At 39.9% G+C, this 24,672-nt stretch overlaps 1 protein-coding gene across 1 annotated transcript in view; it reads right to left on the reverse strand.

Moving 5' to 3' along the window:
• The window catches only part of COL1A2 (collagen type I alpha 2 chain), a gene marked incomplete at its 5' end in the record, with an annotated part of 46,170 nt that extends 35,813 nt beyond the window's left edge, over positions 1-10,357 (reverse strand). Inside the window, 10 exons of the mRNA XM_054017639.1 lie at positions 84-137; positions 751-804; positions 1,187-1,240; positions 1,552-1,605; positions 1,715-1,759; positions 5,345-5,401; positions 6,974-7,057; positions 8,903-8,938; positions 9,645-9,662; positions 10,298-10,357. Of these exons, the coding sequence (XP_053873614.1) occupies positions 84-137; positions 751-804; positions 1,187-1,240; positions 1,552-1,605; positions 1,715-1,759; positions 5,345-5,401; positions 6,974-7,057; positions 8,903-8,938; positions 9,645-9,662; positions 10,298-10,357 (516 nt within the window). The remainder of the gene's footprint in view (positions 1-83; positions 138-750; positions 805-1,186; positions 1,241-1,551; positions 1,606-1,714; positions 1,760-5,344; positions 5,402-6,973; positions 7,058-8,902; positions 8,939-9,644; positions 9,663-10,297) is intronic.
• Positions 10,358-24,672: the final 14,315 nt, after the last annotated feature.

Consider the following 24,672-nt stretch of genomic DNA (forward strand, 5'->3'; position numbering starts at 1 on the left):
CATTAATCTGTGAAAGATTTATGGGGACTTCAATATCCTGAGATATTTTCAGACTTGACCACATAGGTAAGAAATATGCTCACCCTAATTCCTTTAAAGCCGGGCAGACCAGGAGTTCCAGGGAAACCACGAGCACCCTTAAAGGAAACAGAGAGAGAGTGAAGGACTGTCTCTCACATTAGCAATTATAGCTAAAGGGAAAAACAATAACTTTCACAAAATATACTCATGTATTGACCAGATTAATAAATTAGGAAAAAGCTTTTAGCTATAGGCTGGGAGCCTGAACCTGTGAAATACTCAGCATTGTCAATTTCCGTCCTTCACAGGGTCAGGCCCTTAACTACTAAGCAAAATTATTAACAATAAGCAGCCAATTGCCAAGTTCTTGTATGGGATGCATAGGGTGTAGATCATAGCTGTTGTTAGGATATCAAATATGTTCTATACTAGTGTAGTCATCTACACTAAAGGATCTACTCTCCTCTTCCTGTGCAATATCCTCCCCCCACCAAAAAAAAAAAAAATATGCGCCCCTAAACGTTTCTGATACACAGAATCTCTAGCTCCATACATAAGAATATACATACAGAAGAATCCCTTAGGGTATGGAATGGCAGCAGAATAGCAGAGTAGCCCATTCATGCCAGTATTACTAGTCTGCTAATATGTTCCTTTTCCTAAATGTCCCCAGGTTTTATCAACTACAAGACAATTATTCTGTTTAAAATATGATAGGTGATTTCTCACCTGAGGACCAGAAACGCCCCTCTCACCAGATCTTCCAGGTTTTCCAGGGTGACCCTAAAAAGTGACAGAAAAGAAAACTAGTTGTGTAACTAAGGAAATGGAACCACTTTTTAAAAATTGATGGAGGTTATCTTAAGTACATGGATGCTACATTTGCTTTAATTTCACTTTTCCTGTATTTTTGAGGCTTGAAGTCACATATGGAAAGATTTAAAATTTGTCTGTTTTACATTATGTTTGCAAAATGCAACATGATTTCTATAAAATCAATGGTTTGGGGAGTTATGGTTTATTTTTTGGTGTGTGTTTTACACTTTCGAGTAATTGTCACCAGAGCACCTAGGGGTGCCATTTAAATAAGATTAGTTTAATTTACAGATTTTAATCAGGAACATCTGACTCTAATGAAGATGAATGGTGTTTAATAACTACTTACATCTTCACCAGCCTTTCCAGGAGGACCACCTGGACCACGGGAACCAACGGGACCCTATAAAAAAAGCACAAGGATTATGTGAAGTTGGACAATTGAAGTGAGACTGCTCAGTTGCTTTGATGTTCAATTTGAATTAGAGATGGGTCTGACATGGGACCCTGGTTCTGAGTCCTTCCATCCCAAATTTTGTGTAAGCCAGTTGACTTTAGACTTGTGGAAGTCTGAGCCTCACTGCTCAGGCCTACCTCTGTGACAGGAGCAAACAGAAACAACAAATTCAAATATCCCTGGACATGCACATAAATAAAACATTCGGAGTTCAGATCCACTTCAATTTAACAGTAAGGGAGGAAAAATCTACTTACTGTTTGACCAGGTTCACCAGGCTCACCAGCAGGTCCTTGGAAACCTTGAGCACCCTAGAAGAAATAAGTTTTCTTAATATCATCTTATAGAATAAACTATTCATATTCTATATGCATGTACTCCTTCTCCCCACCCCAATGACTGCAATATGAATACACTTACAGGGGGTCCACTTATTCCAGGTGCGCCTCTGGGTCCCATTATACCCTAGAAAAAATATATAAAAAATCCATTAGCATAAGAATAATAATAATACTTGGCCATTATCTAGCACCTTTCATTTGAGAAGCACAAAATATGTTACAAACATTAATTCATTAAGTCTGACAACATTCCCGAGGGGTAGGAAGGGATTATAACTGCCATTGTGTAATAGTTGAAGCACAGGAGGTTAAAGTGATCTGTCTCAAGCATACAGCCAGTCAAAGGCAGAGCTGGGACTAGAACCTAGGAGTTCCCTGACTCTGCTTCGCCTACTAGCTTACCATCAACTCACCCCAGTATATATGGGATGTAATGAAACTATTAAAGGCACACTGCCAATGCTGACAAGTCATTAGACTTCCTACTTTCTTTTTGGCTTGTAGGTGAGAATATGATACAAGTGCCCTTGCACACGGTCATTCCTCCTCTTGGCTTGCCTGCACTATTCTTGTGAGCAAACAGGCAGTGTGAAAGGATGATGTCACAACTATGCACATCCCCACAGTCATAAAACAACAACAAAAAAGCCATTGTTAAAGAATGTTACATTTTAGGGTCTCTCGACCGTGTCAGTGGCTCTTCAAAGGAAAGGAAGAGATATTGAAAAATGAAAACTGATATCATGGCAGGGCAATAAGAGAAAAAAAGAATCTAGATAATGAATGATTATATATGCTACTATTACTATATGCTGCAAAATCCCTGTCAGTGTACTACTTTGGAAAGTTACTCTGTGTATACATTGCATATGTAATACTTTGCCAGATCTAGAGAAATTATTTTCCTTTAAATTCTCCACTTCGCATTTTTTTTAACTTCATATGGCACTCCATAAAGTGTTACAAGTTTATTTTGCTAAACTGATATTATGAACCCAAATTATGTCCTTAAAGAGGATTGTTAATAGACTAGCACACAATCTGTTCACAATATATTTTATAAATATAAATTGTTATATTGTTTTATATATTACAGAGCAAACACAGAAACAAACAAATAAGCCACCCCAAACTCATCTATCTAAACTTCCATCATACAAATTCATATTTTATGGGATCTAGAGTGCTTTATGTCATAACTGAAATAATTAAGTATTAACAGATTATAATAATCTAAAATACATACTTCAGATTATGTAACATTAGGATCTCTTAAAAATGTGAACAGTCCTCATTAAAACTAATGAAAGCAACATATGCCTATTGAAAGAAGGACATTTCCCTATGGGATCAAGAGAAATCTTAGTAGGTGGTGAGACTGCGTAAACTGTATTTTACAGTACAGGATATGGTTAACAAAATATGTAATGATTTGGAGTAAAATTCCCGCTATGTGGACTCCCTGCACAAGGCCTGTGGACTACTTGTCTCACTTAAACCCTCAAATAGGGTCTAAGTAGGACTGGAGTGATACATAGGCCTTGCACGGGCTCTCTCATGAAGGTGAATTCCACACCCATATTTTTCCCTACGTTTTTTTTTCTGTGGCATTTAGAAATAAAGAATAAAATATTTCCTACAAGCAGATTTTGCTAAAATTCAAGATCTAAGAGATTTCTCACTATGAAATCACACAAGTTTTGGATATGATTAAGGAGTCCATTCTTCTTGCTATATAGGTGCATTATTCGCATTCATGCTAACAGAATTTACTCATACAGTACCTGTAGATATAGTAGTTTCCATTAAAAATGAATCATTTACCCATAGTTACCTCATAATAATATCCTAATCTTAACTTTTTCATGGCAACCATAGTTATTTACTCTCACATGATTGGTTATATACATTATTGGTATGTGGGGGAGGTAGGAGTACAGTAAACATGGGCATAGCTCAGATTCATTTTGAATACGTATAAATTCCATTCTGTCCAATCTTTCAGTGCTTCTGAGCTCAAAACTCCCATTGAAGACAAGGAAAGCTTTGAATGCAGACTGATTTTCACTGCACTACGTTTTTATTTAGGGCTGTCACAGGAGAAAAAAGTATTAAATAACAAGGGGCCGTAGGCTCACCTTTTTGCATGTAGCACCATTGGTGTTGCTGGTAGGGGGATGATATACTCTATTTGTTCACTTGTGGTGGAAAATTCTTTAGTTAGCACTTTGCTACAGTGAAAGTCACAGGTGAATGAATCCTCATCTACATTTTCTCACTTCCTCACAAGGACAGAGACAGCCTCCATCTAGATGCTCAGTTGTAAATTGTTTTATCCCTCCCCAGAGTTGTCACTGAAGCATTATGAGACACCCTGCCATTTGTTTCTCTATACATTGCCAAAGTACAAATACAATTTTATGATCTATTAACAGAGTTCATATATATATGAACAAATTATACATATTGGTTATGGAGGGAATGAGTGTGACTAATGCTATGACACGCAGATGTGCCAACATCTTTTTATGAAAGTTTCATATCTAAGCTGTTTTCAGGAATGGAAACACTAATTGATCAGCCCCAATGCTGAACAGTTTAGCTGAACATTTTGGGGACAAATTCTACACTGAATTACAACCATACACCACTAGTAACTTGAATAGGGGGCTGCACAGCTGTAAAATAGGGCAGAATTTAACTCACCGATTACATTTTAGGTACATTGGCAACACTGATATTGTGTGTAGTCACTGTTCCTGGAGACAAGTGACAAATTCTTAATTTACAAATCCTTAATTTACACCTCTGACTACAATAGGGTTACACAGATGTAACTGAAGGCAGAATTTAGCCCATATTCGGCTATCCACATACACAGGCAACATGATCCAAATGGAGAAGCAAATATACTTCTAAAACGTCCCTTTCTACAGATTTAGCAGCAGTAGGTAGAAAAGGCTCTCCCTCAGAATGGGCTTTGCCTATATGTTTTTTATCAAATACAATTTGATCTTTACTCAACTCACTCTGTATTGGGAGACGTATTTTATATGTCTGTTTTGCCTAATTACTCTTAGATGTGATAAGCATTGGGAGTAAATGACTCAACACGGAATCCAGGGACCAAATTATGCCCTTATTAAACCCATGCAACCCCAATGAAGTCAACAGAGTTGTACAGTCATGGGGGCAGAACTTGCTTCCACAAGTTCATCATATCAATGGTGCTGAGATGAATTAGCTGAGGTAGCTCTTACCAGGTCCATCTTGGTATGACTGAGATTAATTTCATTGTCCACTTTCTTCATTCCCAAAACACAATTTTCTTATGTCTCATTATTGGGAAAGGGTTAGTGAATAAAACGAAATTATTACCTAAGATCAGAACATGAGCTTCCCTGACAAAATAAGGGTTGGATCCTCAGCTGGTCTATATCGGCATAGCTCCACTGATGTCAAAGGAACTACACTGAGATACACCAGCAGAGGGTCTAGATCTAAGAATGTACTGCAAACATTTTCAATTGCCCTACATCAAAAGGGCAGCAAAATCTTTATATTGACTCAGACTCTGATATGATCATCACATACATTTTAAAGTATGTTGTCAGTGATGATACATGTAAGATATGTAGTAAGGATCCAAATGAAACATTTAATGAACATATTTAAGTAAGTTGTTGAATGAAGGAGAAGGTTTGCCTACCATGGGTCCATGGCCATAATCAGCTGCTTTAGATGGATCATACTGAGCAGCAAAGTTCTGTAGGAGAGAAAATGTTTGAAATTCATATGACACATAAGAACTTCATTAATACTATCAGGCTTTTAGATTTATTTTATATGCTCAGATTATCAGATTTTTGTTCTATTTTCTGGATAATGGTTTATTTTAATTTCCTTAAAATCTATAATAATGGCAACATTTATTGAGTGCATTTGTGTTTATTCAAAAAAATAAATTTCCCTTAGTAATAATTATGCCATTTCACACAACTCTCTGAGCAACATTTATTCAACAGTAGGTGAGAGAGACTGATAATGTGAGTTGAAAATTCAGAACATAAAACTTACGCCCATTTAGAAGAGGTAAATATTCTTAAATCACCAAATCATTTTGGACAAGTCTCAATTTCAGACGCTATGTACATTTATCCTTGCACCAAAAGTGCCTACATTCTCAAGAAAACTATAGTGGACTTTATGCATTTCCATCAACATGAGCCTTGCAGATTTGTATAGAAGGAGAGGTTTTCCTTACTGAAATCTTTAGAGAGAAAATGCTCTGTCCAACTCTTAAACCAAGACGAAGTAGAAAATATTCCCTTCATGCTTTGGATTCCTTTTAAATTCCTATTATTTTAACTTAATCTTTTTATTTCAGTTTTATGTCTGCTAAAAGGGAAAAAACAAAAAACAACAAACAAAAAAACCCATTTCTTTTCCCAGTGAAGATGAAAGTGGGTTAATCTCCCTGGTGCCCCAGGGATTTACAGTGCTTGCCCATTAACACGTCACCTCTAAGATCGTATGCCTCTCATGACGTTAATGTAGGGTACTCAAAGGGTTAAACAGGCATATCAAGGCCTTCTGAGAACAAGCGAAGCACACATTGTTTCTGCAAGAAGGCTAGAGGAGACATGATCCATTTAAGCTCTGAGACAGTAATATTGTTCATACTGAAAAATTCAGAGGGAAGAAAGATGTAGTTTATTTGCTAGTAAGTAAGAAAGAAGCTAGGACATACTTTCCAACATTCCCATATACGCAACTTCAACACTGACTGTTAACGTATAAAAAGTTAGCACAGTCTGATCTTCCATTGCCATGTTGTTTCACCATAACAGTATGTTTACTACATTTTTATTTTATTTATATTTTATATTATTTCTACACTTGATTTCAATACTAACTTCCCCTCACCTGAAGCCAACAGCAAAAAGTGCTGTCTTGTTTGCCCATGAGCTTAATCAGTAGGGATTTCATTTAGTTAATTCCTGAATAACAAAAATATGTTATGGGTGCACAGATCTGAGATGTTCAGACAAGAAAAAAAATAGCATTAGGGAATCAAGGAGTTAATTCTCCCCTTCATGCATGTGCTAAGCACCCAATTCACATTTATATGGGTCCCAAATTCATCATGGGAAATATACCCCTTGAAGAACATTTCAGTGAAATGGAATGAAGAATCCCATCCCATTCTAAGCCCAACAGAATGTTTTATCCTATTCTAAAGTGAAATGCCTCTATTTTCTGATATATGTATATTTAATCATCAGATGCTACAATGCATGGATGATCAGTTTCAGTAATGAAAATTTGGATGTCTTACTCCGCCAAGACCTGGAGGACCAGGGGGGCCTGGTGGCCCTGGTGGACCATCTTCACCATCTATGCCGGGTACACCTGGTAGACCCTAGAGTCAAAAAGATGAAAATGAAGTGAATGTTAGGAGTAGTTGAAGAAGACTCTGAACTTGTGAAATCATAAGTAAGAAAGAAGCTAGGACATATGCTCCAACATTCCCATATATGCAACTTCAGCTGACTGTTAACTTCTAAAAAGCTAGCACCGTCTGAACTTCCATTGCCCTGTTATTTCACCCTAATAGTACATTTACTATGTTTTAGAGCACTGAGGCTCTTTGGAGATTTTATTAGATCCATGCTCTCAAAAGTGGCTGCTAAATTGGGGTGTTCAATTTTGAAGTACTGTCAAATCTTGTACCCACAATTTGCACACACGAGGCCAGATTCTGCCATCCTTATTCATACTAAGTAGCACTAAGGGGATATTCAAAGTGAGTATGGGCAGCAGATACTGGCATAATCATTTGTGCCCAAATGTCACGAATTAAGTCTTCTGCAGGTACAAATAACTTGGAATGCAACAACTGTGGACACAAATGACTGGGTGTACAAAATTGCCCCTGAAAACTGGGGGGAAGTCAGCAGATGCTCGCTGGGCACAACCCTCTACTGGTGTAAATCAGCATAGCTTCATTAAACTCAACACAATGAGGCCAATTTACATGAGCTGTGGATCTGGCCCAATATAGTTACAAATCTGATAATAGAAGCAAAACAGAGTGCTATAAAGATTTTCTGTTCTGTCCCTCTACCGCGATTGATGATACTCTTCATTTGCTATAATTGCTTGAAACTGCATATACACAACCAAACCGTGAGCCAAATCTGTCCTCAGTTACACCCATGCAACCTTGCTACACTGTGCCTTCAGTCACAGGTGTGATTCAGGACAGCATTTAGCTTACTCTGTATTTTGGGCCCAAACTGTTCTCCAAATGAAATCAGCGGTAAAACTCCCATTGACTTCAGCTGGAGCAAGATTAGGACCACCGTACACACACAATCTATATATTGTTACAATAGGGAAAATAATTCTTAAATGGATTTTGGTAGAAATAAGTAGTGAAAAGCAAATATTCAGCCTCAAGTATATGTATCCTTCTTGATGGTTTACAGTGTAGGCTTTAAAGCTTGTAAGTGATCGTGACACAAAATATGCACCATATCATGGCATTTCCATGATATAAAATGATGCAAAATCACAGCCATCACTACTGCACCTTGTGAAGATAAAAAATATGCCTCCCAAAAAAACTGCTGTGTGACACCAAAGCAAACCAGAAAAAGAAAATGAATGTAAATAATATGAGTTTGTGAAAGTTGTAATTAGATATGTAACTATCTTCATTTACAGTTACATAAACAAAATCCACTATTGAACACCTCCTTCTCAGTAGAATATACACAGCATACATTTGCCTACAAAAGTTTTTTCAAGCCATAAATATTTGATTTATAATAAGTGAAAGCTTCTCAGGGCAGGCTTTGTCTATTCTGCTTAGTGTTTTACATAGTTTTATCTTTACCCAATGCTTTGAACCAGCTCTGAGTCTGCACCTTTCCATGTCAGCTTTTCTTCTCCATTTTCATGTCATCTGCCTCCACTGTGTACAGTTGGAAATTCTTCTTCAGACTATTGACTAAAGGTACCAAGCCAAGTTCTGAACTCACACCTGGGTAGCCCCAGGCACCTTAACCAGGCTGCACAAGTGTCACCCAGGGCAGAATTTGGTCTGCCATGTAGTATATCTTTTTATAAAAGTGTGTACACAAAACTCTCAGAAGTGAATTTATTTCATTACTTGTGCTTTAATGTGGTTGTTTTTTCCTATTGTTCCTCCAAAGACAATTGTTATAACAAAAATAGTTGAACAACAATTGTGGTTCCTTACCCTTTCTCCTGGTGGCCCTTTGTCTCCTCTGGGACCCTGCAGGAAGAAAAGGAAAACAATGGAATTTGCTGTGCAGTCCTCCAGCAAAATATATGAACACATATAAACAAGTTGTATTGCTTAGAATAATCAATTTGTGAAAGTGTGACAAAACTACTATATTATATATGTCACTTGTAGGGAAAAGATCAGGTATAGCTATCAAAGTAACTATAACTTATTGAGAAGGAGGAGTAGACTACAACAATATTTTAGTTAGATAAGCACAGACTAGTCTGTGGAAACACATCCATGTAAAATTGATTTTTGTTTTACTCCACACTGAATAATTAACACTAATATGTTATTTATTTCTAAAAACAACATGTATTTTCTCTGTCATTATAGACCTGAATAGGCATCACTGTTGTGTAAAATGAGTATTTGTCATCAATTGCTTTTTGAAATGTTCTCAAGAATGCTTTCCTAAATATAACTTAGTTCTCTGTGTGCACAATTCTGCTCTCAGGTAAACCAGTGTAAATCCAGAATCCACGTTTACATTGGTGTAAATATAGCCCAACAGCTGTTTTCTTCTTTTTACTGTCTAATAATTTAAGTGCTAAATTGGTCAAGTGTCTGAAAAACAGCTTAAATATTTTCCTTTCAACCTATATCCAACAAAATGCTAATTTGCCTGTGAAAATGTCATGTTATCAAAATACTTAAACAAACATAAATAAATAATAATAACAATGCTTACCCTCCGCCGTGCAGTTGCCTAAAAGGAATGAATTATAACAAAACTGAAATTAATAACAGTTCCATCCCAAATCCTATTAAATTACTATAATGTACAAACACAGAGATTCAGCCTTTTAAATCAAGTTATGTATATATATAATGACTATATTTGTGAAATTGCTCTAAAGTCTAGGAGGAATTATGTATATAGTACACATTATGTTAGATTATTAATGCATACAGCTATCTGTTAAAAACTTAGGTATAAAATTGGCCAGTTTATATTTACCACAGCATGCAAACAAGGTATAAATAAAAGCACACCTGAATTCATTCATAATCCTTTTGATGAAATGATGTTTATAGAGATACTTAAGCTTTAAAGTATAATAATCTCCAACCCAAGGGCCATGTATAATATCCAAATGTCACTGCTATGTTATTTCCTCTTTATATTATTTTCACCTACGAAGGCAGTCTCTTAAAAAAGCCCTGCCCATTTGGAAATTGGGGTGGGCACATTTCTAGACAGTCCCTATAGCACTTAATGATTGCTAGCTTTTCCATGATCATCTTGGGAATTAAGGTAAGTGAATGCCAATTCTGAAGAAAAAAGGTGCCTAGCTATTTAGTTAAGGGTGAATATCGTATATTGAATGAAATTATACTGACCTCATTTGCTGGAAAAAGAAGGAAAAAGAAGAAAAAAATAGATTGTAGGTTACAATAACTTTAAAAAGCTTACATTTCAATGCTTGTAAAATACCCCAACATTTAATTAATATTATTAAAATGTTAGTTTACAGTAGTAATTATTGAAATTTTATGTGGAGAAACAGATTGACTAAGGAAATTAAATACAGAGCTATATTTTATATTGTAAGACTTGGATGTACTATGTAGACATGATCCTGCAGCACTTTCTGAGGAAAATCTCCCATCAAAATAATGATTGGGCCTAGGGGAGGGCGGTGAGGGGGAGAGGAGGAGAAGGAGAGGAGAGCAAGTCTCTCTGTGTGTGAGAGAGACAGAGACAGACAGAGGGACAAATCCAGCAATACTGATGCATGAAAAGATCTTGATTGAAAGGAATAATTTTCCATTTTCTTGTAAATGGCTCCAAGCTCATTTTTATGAAGCTGGAGGAGGGGGCTACTTCAACTCATCAATATTTCTGATATGAGAATTCTAAGCACAATGACTACAGATACATTGTATAGGAAAGTAATTAGATTGGCCATTAAATGATAAATAACTCTCTTTATGGACACTTTTGATATTTAGTACTACATAACAAATTGTTCAAAGAGTTCTCACTGCTTTTTAGAGCTTTAAATCCCCAAAATAAAAAAAATCTATAAAATTATGTTTTTCTCATTTTATTTAATTTTTACAATCTGCAAGCAATTCAATCAAAAAGTGTCTATTCTGGCTCAAAATTGAGCATGTTAATCTGTACTATTTTGACCGCACTGAATTGATATGTTTAAAAATTGGGTTTGCGTCTCTTAAATTTTCAGTTTGGCAATTTATTAGGATCAAGACCAATGCCAGTGGTTGGTATAGTTTAACAGAAAGATGACTGGTATAATCCAATATACAGAATATTGATATGTAAAACATATTACTAAAACATCAGTTTGGTGTGCTCCCAAATACCAAACTGAATTCTAAAAATGTAAAATTTTGGGTGTTAAATTATAATTATTTCAACATAAATTCTCTCCTTATTATCCTTTTGGAAAAGGTCATATGTTCTTAAGTTTAGGGTTGAGTGACATAACAGGATCCCCCCATGAATCCCCTTTGTTTTTGGAAGGTCTCTTTCTCTCTTAAAATGTTACTGGATTTGCAAAATGTGTTACTATTTCTTCTTACCACCAGAGGGAGAAAAATGTCTATGTTTAGCCTCAACCACGGAATTGGGAGGGTCAAATTGATAATAAATAGATAGTGGAAGAGAGGAAGCCAGTATGGTCATAAAGATACTACACTGATAACTTTTTACATCTTTAGATCCCTTTCTGTGTTCTGGACAATCAGTTATTCAACACTGGTCATCATCGCAAAGTCATTGCTGACTTAATGATCTTGACAGATCAACCATCTGTCAGAAAGGATGTCATTGAGTAAGAGCATCATCTGTAGAACAAACAGAGTTTGCTTGTGTGTAACATATTGGATATTTTAGGGGAAATGTATGGGAATATTGTGTTCAAAAGCTTACTTATGGCACCCATGTGCCATTTGAGGGAATACAGCTGGCACAGATGTATTTAGCCAGTTAGATCACTTGTCTAGAGATGCTTCCACATGGGCTCTATGCACAGCTCATTTTTATAGAAAGTCATTTAAAGAAACAAGTGTTAGGTGTGCAAATGAATTTCAAATGTTGCATTAAAGCAAAGGGACTCTTGAATTTCTCATTCAGTTAAGAGACAAGACTTGTTAAGACCTCTAACGTCTGGTTTGAAAGTTTACCAGAAGGGGTCACTATTCCTGAGCTAAGTGAGTGTGCAAAAGAAGAGCTCAGAGTCTCCATAAGGCAATACTAGGAATATTAGTTCACTTTTTACACAAGAGCTCAAGAAACATTTTTTCACGTTGTCAGATTTTTTTTCCAAACAAGTGTTTTCTTTCTCTCTCCAAATGTATGATTTTAACTTTTCTAGAAAACAACCAGCCAACCCCCGAGAGATCTGAACTTTAATAACTTCTCCTTTTGGGGCTGTATCTAATCAACCGAGACATTCTCCATTCTTTTCCAGAGTAAATCCATCCCCACTCCACAGACTTTGAGACGGGGTGCCCTGCACTACTCGTTTCCTCCCTCCAGAGGGCGCCACTTGGGCAGAAGCCAGCATCAGCAGCCCAGACAAAGATGTACAACGCCCTAACGTTACTGTTCTTGCAAGGAGAGGGTAAGCTGTTGCTTTCCAATCCCTCCCCCTCATGGATCTTTTAAAAAGTTAGTCTGAAGTGCTACCCAAGTATAATTATGATGCAGCTAGGAAGATAGCTCTGCCGCCTATAAATATCCCCCTGCTAGGAGTTGAAGCATCTGCTCACAAATGAAGACTTTCAGTTCTCCATGGAAAACAACCCATCTTCTTTAGGAAGAAAGGGGGAGCTCCTTGGCCTCCTGCCATCCTCAGACAGAAAAAGAGCGGGTTTTTTTTTTTTGGGGGGGGGGGGTCTTTTAAAAAAAGTGAAAATCCGAACTGGCTCAGTGGCAATGACATTAGATGCTGGCTGTATAGCTCCACACTGACAGACCCCCGATCCGCTCCTCACCCTCAAAGGACAAGAAGTCTAGGGCGAATGGGGAGTCTAGGTCACACCCCCCCCAAGAGACCTCCCCACACCGCAAACAAGCTGAAAGCACTTACATTGACATGTTGCTAGGTATGAAGTTACTGCGAGCAGCAACAAAATCCGTGTATCCACAAAGCTGAGCATGTCTAGTTGCTAGACATGCAGACTCCTTGTGTTGCAGAGCCCCTGGTCGGTGGTTAGATATTACCTATGGGACGCAGGCATACAGTCGTGGCGAGTAACTCCAAACTTAGCAGAAACCTGCTGCCCGGGATGCTAAAATAATAAAGCCCCGCTCGGCCGTATTTATACGGCAGGAGGTTCCCTGGGCTGGCGGGTCCCCGAACGCCTCGCAGCCAATGGCGGAGCAGCAGCCCTGGGGGCCCCGCGAGGCTCCCAGGCCGTCACGTGCTCCTTATCTCCGACCTGCCCCGGCAGCTTTGGCAGCAGCTGGGGGGCTGGAGCGAGGGCGGGGCAGAGGGCTGGGGGGGGCGGGGGGGCAAATTGGTTCCATTCTTCGTGAGGACGTGGCCACGTTGAGGCTTTAAAAAGGAAAATCTGACTCGCTGTCTGGTTTGGCTTCCACGTTGGGGTGGGGGTGCGGGGGGGCTGGGAGCTGCCAACCTGCTCGGGAGCTTTCGAGCAGCCGCCGGGAAGCTGCTTTCAAAGCAGGAGCTGTCCAGGTCCTGCGATACCTCGTGCCCTGCCCGGCTCACGGTGGGTGGGGAAGGGGAAGAGCTGGAGCGGCCTGGAGCCTGGTGTGGGGTTGCTCCCCAGGATCCCACACTGTAGCAGCACAAGCCGGACGCTCCTACCGACCCCATCAGAGCCAGATCCCCATGCGTGCCCGCACTACTGCCCCTCAGACCCCTGATCCGCCACCGGCAGCCAGCCCAGCCCCCCCCCCCCCCAATAAACCACTGGGGTAGGTGCCCTGCTTCCCGCTGCCTGGCACAGGCTGGCAACCAGCCCCAGCAGCACCTCGCCTGCATCTGTTCAAAGCAGAATTCGTTTCCAGATGAGCCTGCTTCTGTCCCAGGCGGTAACGCGAGCCAGGACTCGGGCTTCCAGTGTGTTCTCCTCCCTCGGTTTTTGCAGTGGGTTTTGCAACGGAACAGGCAGGGGCGCTGGGGTTCAGTATCGGGTCCTGCCAAATTCCCACCCCACTGACAGTCTCTGTGCCACCCTCAGCCCCACGGAGAGCACGGAGAGGAGTGGGAGTTTGTGTGGGTGCACAGTCTGAGCGGTTACCAAAAAAGAAACACACTCTGAGCAACGGTCCCAGCTGTTCGTTAGCAGCGCCTAGCCAGCAAAATGCAGCTCTTTTAACGTCTTCTGCAGTGAGCTATATAGACGCTAACGATATCAACAGATTATATATATATATATAGTGCTCCATCATCCCTGTCTGTGCTACCTGGTCTCCCCCTTCCTCCCCACCCCCGTGTGTCCCCTTTCATCTGGAACAGAAATCCAACTGATCAAAGATGCCACATATTTACGTCCCGTTACAATTAAGCGCCCTGAGTCTGGGTCTCGGACATCCCTGCTCCCTCACCTCCTAGTCCCCCCCGTTCCTTTGCACCTCTGCCAGCTTTCGGGCTCTGGCTGGCTCCCAGTGCAACACAAGCAGGGCGCGGGACGCTAGGAGATGAGCTTTTCCCAGTCTCTTACAGTGCCAGATTTTCTATGCCCTGGCCTCAGCCAGAGGCACTTGGGGTTAAATCTGTCTCCAGCATCAGCATCTCACGGCTCGCTTGCCTCTTCCCCTGCAGCAGGCGGCCTCGCTCGCTGTGATCTGCGGTGGCTGAAAGGGAAGCTGACGTGGTCATTCCCAAGTGCCAAGATTGGGTTTCCAACAGCTCAGGTCTGCCTGCCCCCTCTGCCCTGGCCCGAAACAGCTGTAGGTAGCTCAGGTGCAGCCCGATCTGCCTCCCGCGGAGCAGTTCCCAACCCCCCTCCAGTAAATTGCTTCCCTTCCTCAAAACCCGAAGCGTCATTAAAAGGAGCCAAGAGCCGAACAGACGCGGTTAATTGCAAAGGCAACTAGCCTCGGGGGGCTGGGATCCAAGCCTGCCCCAGCTCTCAGCAGCGGAAGGGGCGAGAAAGGGGCCTGCGGGCTGCAGTTGCTCATAACTCCCCCCCCCCTTTTTTTTTGTTGTTGTTGTTGTTCCAAGGCAGAGACATTCCTGCTCAGACACACGAACTAGCAGCAACAGGTCCCCGCTTTTCCAAAAGGCTGCTGTGTACATGGGGTAGGGCGGCTCAGAGGAGCCCCTGGCAGAGGAAAGCCGCTGTTCGTTGGAGATGCTAACTCTGCGCACTGGAGATGCACCTCTGCTCTTTGAGCTCTTGCTTTCCTTCCCTTGCTGAAATGTTTCCGGTCAGATTTTAGGTGTATACTGAAGCGCCACTGTGTTCGGCCAGGTGCTGCTGGGCAGTGGGAAAATGGGAGCTGCTGCAGCCACTGGACATTGGCAGAAAGCACCTCACTTTGTACTGGATACAGCAGCATCGGAAGTTTAACCGGCACGCCACATTGACTCAGCAGCTAATGCCACGTTGTTTTATTTGAAATGCTCTATGCCAGTGGCGTTACCAGAACCGGTCAAAGGAGAAATTGGTGACCCCTCGCTCATCGCTGTGGAAGTGTGTTTATATCCAGACCAATACTCAGTCATGGCATGGGACCTGCTCTAACAAACAAGAACACTGACGCTAAAAACATGCATCACAAACAAACCTTCATACTCTTACCTAAAACACCTAATTATACCTATTCTGGCTAAAGGATAGCTTTAAATCATGTATTCATTTGACAAAATACACCCTACCACACAACAGCAGGGGAGCTGGAACAATTAGTTCAGCGGAGGTACTGAGTGCTATTTAACTTCAGTGTAAACCCTAGATGATGGAATAGACTTCAGGCCCCCAACACTCCTAGTTCCAGCACTTATATTAGACAAACAGAATATAATACAGTAATAAAACAATGACACTTAGCATAAAACCTTACATACTATCTGCAGTCTGTGTATTTCATGTGTGATAGTGACTGAAATACAATATGACAAAAAAGAGAACCTAGCTAACATATTTCATTCCATTATATTTAAATTTCTTGAGCTGTATCAAACTCATTCAGTGAGGCTCATGTCAAGAAAGAAAATAATAAGGATATTCCTGACACTATTATTCACAATAAATAGTACTTTATGCTTGGGATAGTCCCACTGAAATCAATCATCTGACTCTGTGCCCTGGTAGTGTCTCTTTGCTGCATTAAAAATATAATTTTGACTCTAAATGACTTCAGTGGGAGCATAAATCACTATACACCGAACAGGTGGACTGAATCTATTCAAATAAAGTAATTTCTAATCCATCTGAATTATTTCAGATAAAGGTGGCCTGTCTAGTTTAGTGTATTAAAGGGCTAGGAGAACACATCCAACATGGGGTTCTGTGCTGGTGCAGAAGTCCAGTCACATGGAAAAGCTTGCAGTACAGGGATTAAAATGCCAAATTCCATATCAGCCAGCATCTTGTGGGGTAAAAAAAAAAAAAAAAAAGCAGAATCTATATTTACATAAATTATTGTCTGATTTGTAGGGCTCCCATGGGAGAAGGTTGGCCTGTCCATTTCCACCACCATTCAAAAAACATCTACACTAGCCTGCCCTTGCTTTGGTGACTTTGGGATTTTTCACGACTCAGAGCTGGCCTTTGGCGCCTATGAAGCCTTGGGCCATCCTGATTTGGGGGAGGTAGACATGTAAGGGAGAAGCTCAGCTTTCTGTTCTTTACTAAAGTGAATCTCCAGCTCTTTTCTTTCTTGGGCTGGTGAAAAGGGAGAAGGGTTAGAGAAATCTCTTCTTCTCTTCCACCACGCACACATTCTAAGTTAATCAAAATTCATTCATTTTGGGCTATGCCCAAAAGAATCATCATTCTTATTCTCCTTAAAGGAGAATCTGATCCTCCTACCCCAAAATCTTCAGGCTGGTCTCATTCATAGTGGTGTGATCATGGCATACAGCAGTTGGGTATGCTCAGGAGAAGATGGTTATTTAAGAATGCTAAGACCAACTCGGATGCTTGGAAAGATCAAAGTGTTTCTGAAGAACACTGGGTCTTCAGTGAATTCTCTCTCATTTTGGAACCACATTGTGAAGTGGAAAATTATATGCATTTCTGGCAGAAAATAATGGCTATAGCAAAGTTCTTATTTTGTAAACACTTTTGCTAGCACAGGCACATTGAAATTCATTGGAAAGAGTAACATGACATCCCTTGCAGCCTTTAGTATAACAGAAATGTCTTGACCAACCAGCCCTAACCAAAAAAAGAGAAAACGGAGAAAAATATAGTATCAGCCATTCCACTCTTGGGATTCATTTTTGCATTACATCTTATTCAGCATTTGAAGAAATTATCTTGTCTAAACACACTGTAGCCAGCAATGTCATAGGCAAAATTCAAACTGAAATTGCTAATAATACAAAATATCCTGTGACAACTCTGCTACAAAAGCAATCTTAGAAAGATAGGAGCTTCCAGAGGAAGCCAAATGAGATTTATTTCTTATAATTTTCTATCCTGCAGCATATCTATTAAAAAAGCTCATGTAAATGGTCAGAAAGATAGAGTTCTTTGCAATAAGTTCCAGTGGGAGGATTCACTCATGGAAAGAGTAATTTTTCCCTACTTATTTCTTCAAAGAACTATAAGCTAATCCTCAGGCCATTTCTGAATTTCTACTTCAATCTGAAATAGTTGTCCAGTCCAGTAATTTAATCCAGGATGGCAAATCCTTTGTTCCTAGAAAATATACCATTCCAGAGCTATTGTATACTGAGAAGAAAGAGTCTACATCTCTGAAACCACAACCCCTATAGAGATGGACTTTATGACTGATTGGAATGCTCTTGGAGAATGCTCACTGAAGTCAATAGGAGGTCCTTGCTGTCTGTCGCCAGGATTAAGCTATTTAGGGACAACAAGACCTTCTTGGAGGAGGGCAATTCATTTCTAGTACTCATTCGCAATGGAAAAGTCAAAATTGGTCCTTTAGGATCAATACAAAAACACATTTATTTCCTGAGCTAGCTGGGGACTGATTGCTAGTGGTTGCTAGCTTAATTAATCAGCAGTGGATTTAATATCAGAGTGTCGGAAGTAGTAGGGATGTGATCTCCAGCACTTGAGTTGGGGAGAGGAAACAGTTGGTAGGACCACTATTGCAGCCTTTTGGTGGGGTGCAACTGACTTCCTGTGCTTCACTCGTCTCATTCTGTAAATAATTGTGCTGCAAGAGCCACGGCCTGGTCTTTTCCCGGTCCCTCCCTCCCTGCCCCGGGGAGAGTAGTGAGGACTGCAATTGCCTAGATCTTGTATGGGGCATGCAAAATGAAGGGCCTTTCCTCCTCATTGTGCATCCATGCAAGGGCATCCATGAACAACTTTATCCTTTATAAACATTGCATATTTCTCAAGGAAGATCAGGTCAAATTCATTCTTAGTATAACTTCAATGAAGTTACATCAGAGATCAACGTGGCCCACTACATGATGAGATTGTCACTGACAAGTCATCTAGGTGCTATATTTCAGCTTCCCTACATCATTTTATGTATTTTACTTTGTAATTTAATTTCCTCAAGTCTTTCTATTTCTCCTGCTTTGAAACAGTGAAGATATTAATAACAGAGACATCTCCCTCCATTAGTTTCACAGTGAAGAGAGGAGCAAGAAAAGGCCTTATTCATTCAGTAGCCATGGAATTTTTATTAAAGCAGCCCCAGAAGGAAAGAACTTTCTCATTGGGTAAAATTTTCAGAAGTGTCAAAGTAATGTAGGAGCCTAATTCTCACTGGTGAGATTTGAGTGCCTACGTCTCTTTTAAACATGAGACTTAAGCACTTTTGAAAATTTTACGCATTGCCTGCAGGAATTCAGTCACTTCAGAAGCTCAATTCACTTTAATTTGCTTTCTATAAAAAAACCCTCTGTCTTGTTTTAGATGACATGTGCAGTATGCAACATGTCTTTACCTGTACAGATGGCTGTGTTAGACTGTAGATGTGCATACCAAACAGGATCCAAACATGAAGGATCCATATCCAAGGGAAGGTGCTCACTAGATGACATAGGACAGATTTTTTTCTAAATAGCCAGTTATTTTCTCTTTATTATGACTAGAAATTGTTTTGTGTTTGCAAAGAGGATTTTGTACAGAGATATGGAAAACTGCAATGGTTAATATTTTAATAATTTAGGATTTAGATGGCAGTATCCATTTTACTTTAGAAATTACTGGTTGGTTCTTTATCAGTAATCAGCAGTTATTTTTCACTGTGTAGCCAAATTTTTCGATAGTTAATTTTAAGGCAAAGCACAGTTTGGTAAACCCTCAGAATTTAGCCAGTATAAATGTGGATTGCTATATTTATTGTATCCTGCCACAATATGGATGGCAATGCCTAAATTATCCTATGTTTTATGCCTTTCTCAACTAAAGCACATATGCTGCTAAAACTAAGTGCAGTGCAGGAGGGTGAGAATTTTTTTTTAATTGAAAGAATTCACTGCTCTCTATTTCCTTTTCCCACCTCAACTGTGTGCACTGTTTCTTGCACCTCTTATTGCTGGATCCTACTTCACTTCCTGGAAGATAATCTGTGGAGAACTGTAACAAAACTGGTAGTGGTAAAAGAGGACACAAGGCCAATCAGTCTGATGTTCTTGATAAGAAACAACAGGGGATATATACGTTCCTTTATTAGGAAGTTGTTGCTTTGAGCTTAGTCTCTCTCCTCCCAAATTTCTTTGGAGAAGTTGCCCAATGAGGTCCTTCTTAACAGGTTCTCCACTAGCACAAAGAACAGGCTACAGTCACTGCTGTCTTAAGGCTTCCATCCCTCCAATATCATGGGCTATTGGCACTTAAAAATAAATAAATAATAATTGTGCTGAAATCATTTGTACTCAGGAGGAGCAAGTATCACCGCTGGTTCCAGTGAGAACAGATGACAAAGTGGGGAGGTTGGTGACAGCTGCAACCTGATAGCCCAGGGAAAAGGACTATTGTATGGACAAGAGGACCAGATGAAAAGGAGAAATTCCCATTATTATACTGAAGCGAGGACAAAATCTTAGTTTCAATGGAATAGTTCAGGACTGCCCCACTAAAACTGGCCATCCTACTCAAATGTGACACAAATTCTAGCAATGACAGTCAATCAGCAGGTTTCTGGATGATAGTAGCTGTTAGTTAATGTATGTACAGTATTTCCCATCTTCTCTTAATCCTTCAAATGCTATACATTGTGTAGGGGCCAAGAGGCTTCCTGGAATGCCAATAAAATCAAGGTTTGGTTCAAATCCTGACTGAAGGCTCTGATTGGTTCTTATTTTAACTAAACCTTTTTGTCATTCCTTTGCTAGATGCATCAGTCCTAGCATCCGCTGTCTACTTTTAAGATCCCTATCAACCAATGTTTCTAGTTTAGGTCAACGGTCATACTTTAATACAGAGACAGATAATTTTTATGTGGCAATTTTTGAAGATTCACTTTTCTAACAGCAAATTAGGAAGCAAGCTGTTTTTTGGAACCCTATGCACCTCACCTCTAGACCATTTTCTAGCTGTAAACCATCAACTGGAATTTAAAAAGAGCTCTCACCATTGGTCTGACTCTGTTCCCAATGAAGTAATTGAATGGGAAATCCCATTGACTTCAATAGTAGCGGAGACAGGCTGATGTAGAGTTCTTTTGAAAAAGCCACATGACAGAATTTTAGAGTTACTTCTCTGTCTACTTTAAGCACCACATAAAGTTAGTTTTGTTCATCCTTTCTATTTACCAGGCTGACAAATTTAGTATTGACAGGATTATGATCTATAGTAGAAGCAAAAAGGACATAAAAACTAAGAAAGTACTTTTAAAAGGATCTTTAACTTTAAAAAACAAAACAAAACAACCACAATAAAAACAATTGGTCGAAAAACCAGGTTAAATGATAGCAAGTCAGATGCCAATAGAGTTACACCAGGGAAGAATATGCTTCTTCGGATTTCATTTAGTAGGTTGGCAATGGCTCTTTTAAAATGCTTTACACCTTTACTACTGAAGTTTTATATAGGTGCGTTTATGAAGGAAAGAAGGTAGTGTACTGCATCTCACAAACAATCCTGATGAGCGTACTCGCTTTTATACTTATGAAGATAGTGATAAGACGCACAGTAATGATGAGTGCTGAATGCTAAACGCACTGACAAGTCTCTAATATTACAATCTGTTTTGGTGCAGTCTGCTTGGTGAACACTTTCAATAAGCAGATTACTGAAATGGAGATCACTCCCATTTAAGGTGCAGATGTGCCTTTTGTGATGTGGTTGGTGCAGAGCTACCCTACCCGCAGAGGAGCACCAGGAATTAATCCTGCTCAACAGCAGGATGTAGACTCCAGCATTCACTGGGACAATCCCTTTGCAGCATACAGCAGACTCTCCCTATGCACTGATTCTGCTCTAAGCACTGCTGTGGGCCATGAACACATCTCCTCTCCACCCCATTGGGCCCCTGGGGGCCTGTAGGAGTACCGTAAGACTAGTGCTTATGTGCCCTTGCACACAGGAACTGTAATTGTTCCTTTCACTCACAAAGTGAAGGTGCTTTCCACTCTCCTCTGCACTGAATATCCATATAAGATTCTGGCCCAAACTGTCCTTTAGAAGGCAGGCAAGTGTGTGAAATAATAAGCAGTTTCTATTAGAACTTTTCCAATTGTGCTCCCCCTTACCATTCAGAGGATTTGTTGTGCCCCTCCCTCCCTTACTTGTAATGTGAAACTGGGGTTTTGTGCATTACTCGTAATCTGAAACTGTTTTTCAGGCTGGAAGGTGGAGGGGAAACACTGAGATGAGACTATTCATTCATTCGGTTTAGTGTTAGAGCATCTGACTCACTAAAGAGGTCCCAGGCTCTCACCTATTATGATATATGTTGCCAGTTTATGTCTTAATATCACTTATTAATCATTAAACGAGTTTTAAAATTAATGAGAATCAAAACTAAGTAAGCCTTCTGTAATGATGAAACTTATCAAATTGTTGAAAATAAGCCAGCCTGTGCTTTTCTTTGTATGTTTGTTTTTTAAAAGGGTGAAAGGCTGGAGTTTCTTAGCCCCCTCCACCTCAGAGAATCTCTTGTACCCCCCCAGTTTGTGCACCCCGGTATTAGACCTTAGTGTTCTCATAACAGGTTTTTCATTAGCAATGTAATTATTCAAGTTTTGTGCAGGGCAAACTACTGGCTATTCTATGCCAAGAAATGTTGTGGCCATTGATGCGCTGTGCTAGTGCTGAGATGTTTTTCAATAACAGGTTTAGAGATATTTAAGTAGCTGACCCTCTCTGCCTAAAGGGTATGAAAAATAAAAATTTAAAAATGAGTGACTAGCATAAGAGTGATCTTGAATAGCACACTAAAGTGGCTGAGCAGTTGATTATTAGGTACATGTATTAGATAGAATCTCGTAAAAAAGATCACACTCCCCATCCAAAGAATTTGACAGTTAAGTGGGATGTATACCTGGCTACTAACGTCCACTATTTATTTGTTTTCTGTAACATTTTAAATTGTATGTGATAGAATGCATGAGTTGCACACAGAATATATATACCTTGTCCATCTTTATGTTAGCTCAGTGAGAAAAGTACAGTTTATTTCTTCAGTTCCCTAACTTAAATGTAGTTGAAGTTGTCAGAAAAATCCACCAATGACCTGAGGCCAAGAATAGAAAATTCCAGCTGAACAAGCAATATTTTTTCCAAGAGGTTATGAACATCTGAACATTCAGGATACAAATGCAAATGTATTGCAATGTTTACTCTAATTGTGTCTATCTGCACATCATATAATGATCTGTTTCACTTTCTGGTTCTCATATATTATTATAATATTTGGGTTTGGGTTCCCAACACTTCTGGGGAATATTGAAACACCAAAGAATTTCATGAAAATATTTCTAATCATATTAGGTTTTGAACAGAATCTTGTTTATTTACAAAATATATATGATTAGGTCTAAACTAATTTTTAGTAGTGTCCTAGTGTGCCAGCCATAAAAGTTAAATTAAGTTTTCTGAGAAAAAGTAAAATACACATCATTAGTAAAGATGTACTGAGGAGGCCGCATTGTTGCTTTGCAACATCTAATTCAGTGGTGGGCAACCCGTGGCCCGTGGGCTGCAAGCGGCCTGTCAGGGTAATCCACTGGCAGGCCATCAGACCGTTTGTTTACATTTGCATGCCCGCCTGCAGCTCCCAGTGGCCGCGGTTCGCTGTTCCCGGCCAAGGGGAGCTGCGGGAAGTGGGTCACAGGTTGCCCACCACTGATCTAATTGATTAGGTTTTAGTTTTCCAAAAGCAAACTCAAAATCAAGGGTGATTCAGCCCAGGTTCCATTTTATCTAAACTATCCATTTTTGGAAGGGGACAGAGGTAGTTTAGGATAAGATTCTTGTTTTAGAACATCTCTAACAAGAAGTGAAGCTTATCCCACTCCCTAAGGTGTAACTAACAACCATGGGCTGAATCCTCATTAGTCGAGCTAGCAGAAAAGGGAAAATTATTCATATTTTGCCTGTTTTTTTAATTTGAATTTTCAGAATTCAAAACATTTCAGCCAGCTCTATGCATGTGTCCCAAGCCGGTGCTTGGAACATCTGAGCGGGACCAAGGCATCAAAGACAGCTTTCCACACCCAGATCCTGGGGCCATAACTAGTAGCCTGTTCTAAATTGTGCTAACTTGTTACGGCCTCCTAGGGTCAATATACAAGCAGGAATTGCTGGTCACCCACCCTCCCAAGCCAAGGGAATCATAGGGTTCTTATGTAGGGCACATTTAGGTCTTATTTGTATTGCTATGATGGCATAACGGGGACTAGACTGGACCAAGATCTGGCCCACTGTTGGTAGCTGTCACTTTAGGTGTTGTGAAATCATAGAATCATAGAACTGGAAGGGATCTTGAGAGGTCACCTAGTTCAGTCCCCTGCACTCAAGGCAGGACTAAGTATTATGTAGCCCATCCCTGACAGGTGTTTGTCCAACCTACTCTTAAAAATCCCCAATGATGGAGATTCCACAACCTCCCTAGGCAATTTATTCCAGTGCTTAACCACTCTGACAGTTAGGAAGTTTTTCTTAATGTCCAACCTAAACTGCCCTTGCTACAATTTAAGCCCATTGCTTCTTGTCCTATCCTCAGAGGTTAAGAAGAACAATTTTTCTCCCTCCTCCTTGTAACAACCTTTTATGTACTTGAAAACTGTTATCATGTCCCCTCTCAGTCTTCTCTTCTCCAGACTAACCAACCCAATTTTTTCAGTCTTCCCTCATAGGTCATGTTTTCTAGATATTTATTCATGCTAGTTCTAGACCTTTAAAAATGCCAGTTATTAGACTCCCTATAAAAATGAACCTTTTATTTATTTTATTTGTGCTTCTTTTAGTCATAACTGAAAGTAAAGTGAACTTCAGTGAAGTATTAAGCTAGGCTGAACTAAATGATCTGATCCTGCAATTCATATTTATGAGAATCAAGGTTGCAGGACTAGGTCTGAAATGGATTAATAATCTAATGGCTAGCACCATAACCACTGGTTAAAGCAACAGCATTACAGTGACTTTTGGGGATTTAGTTTTTTTTTTCTTTTCAA

This window comes from Malaclemys terrapin, chromosome 2, assembly GCF_027887155.1.
Source record: "Malaclemys terrapin pileata isolate rMalTer1 chromosome 2, rMalTer1.hap1, whole genome shotgun sequence".
Classification (NCBI taxonomy): Eukaryota; Metazoa; Chordata; order Testudines; family Emydidae; genus Malaclemys; species Malaclemys terrapin.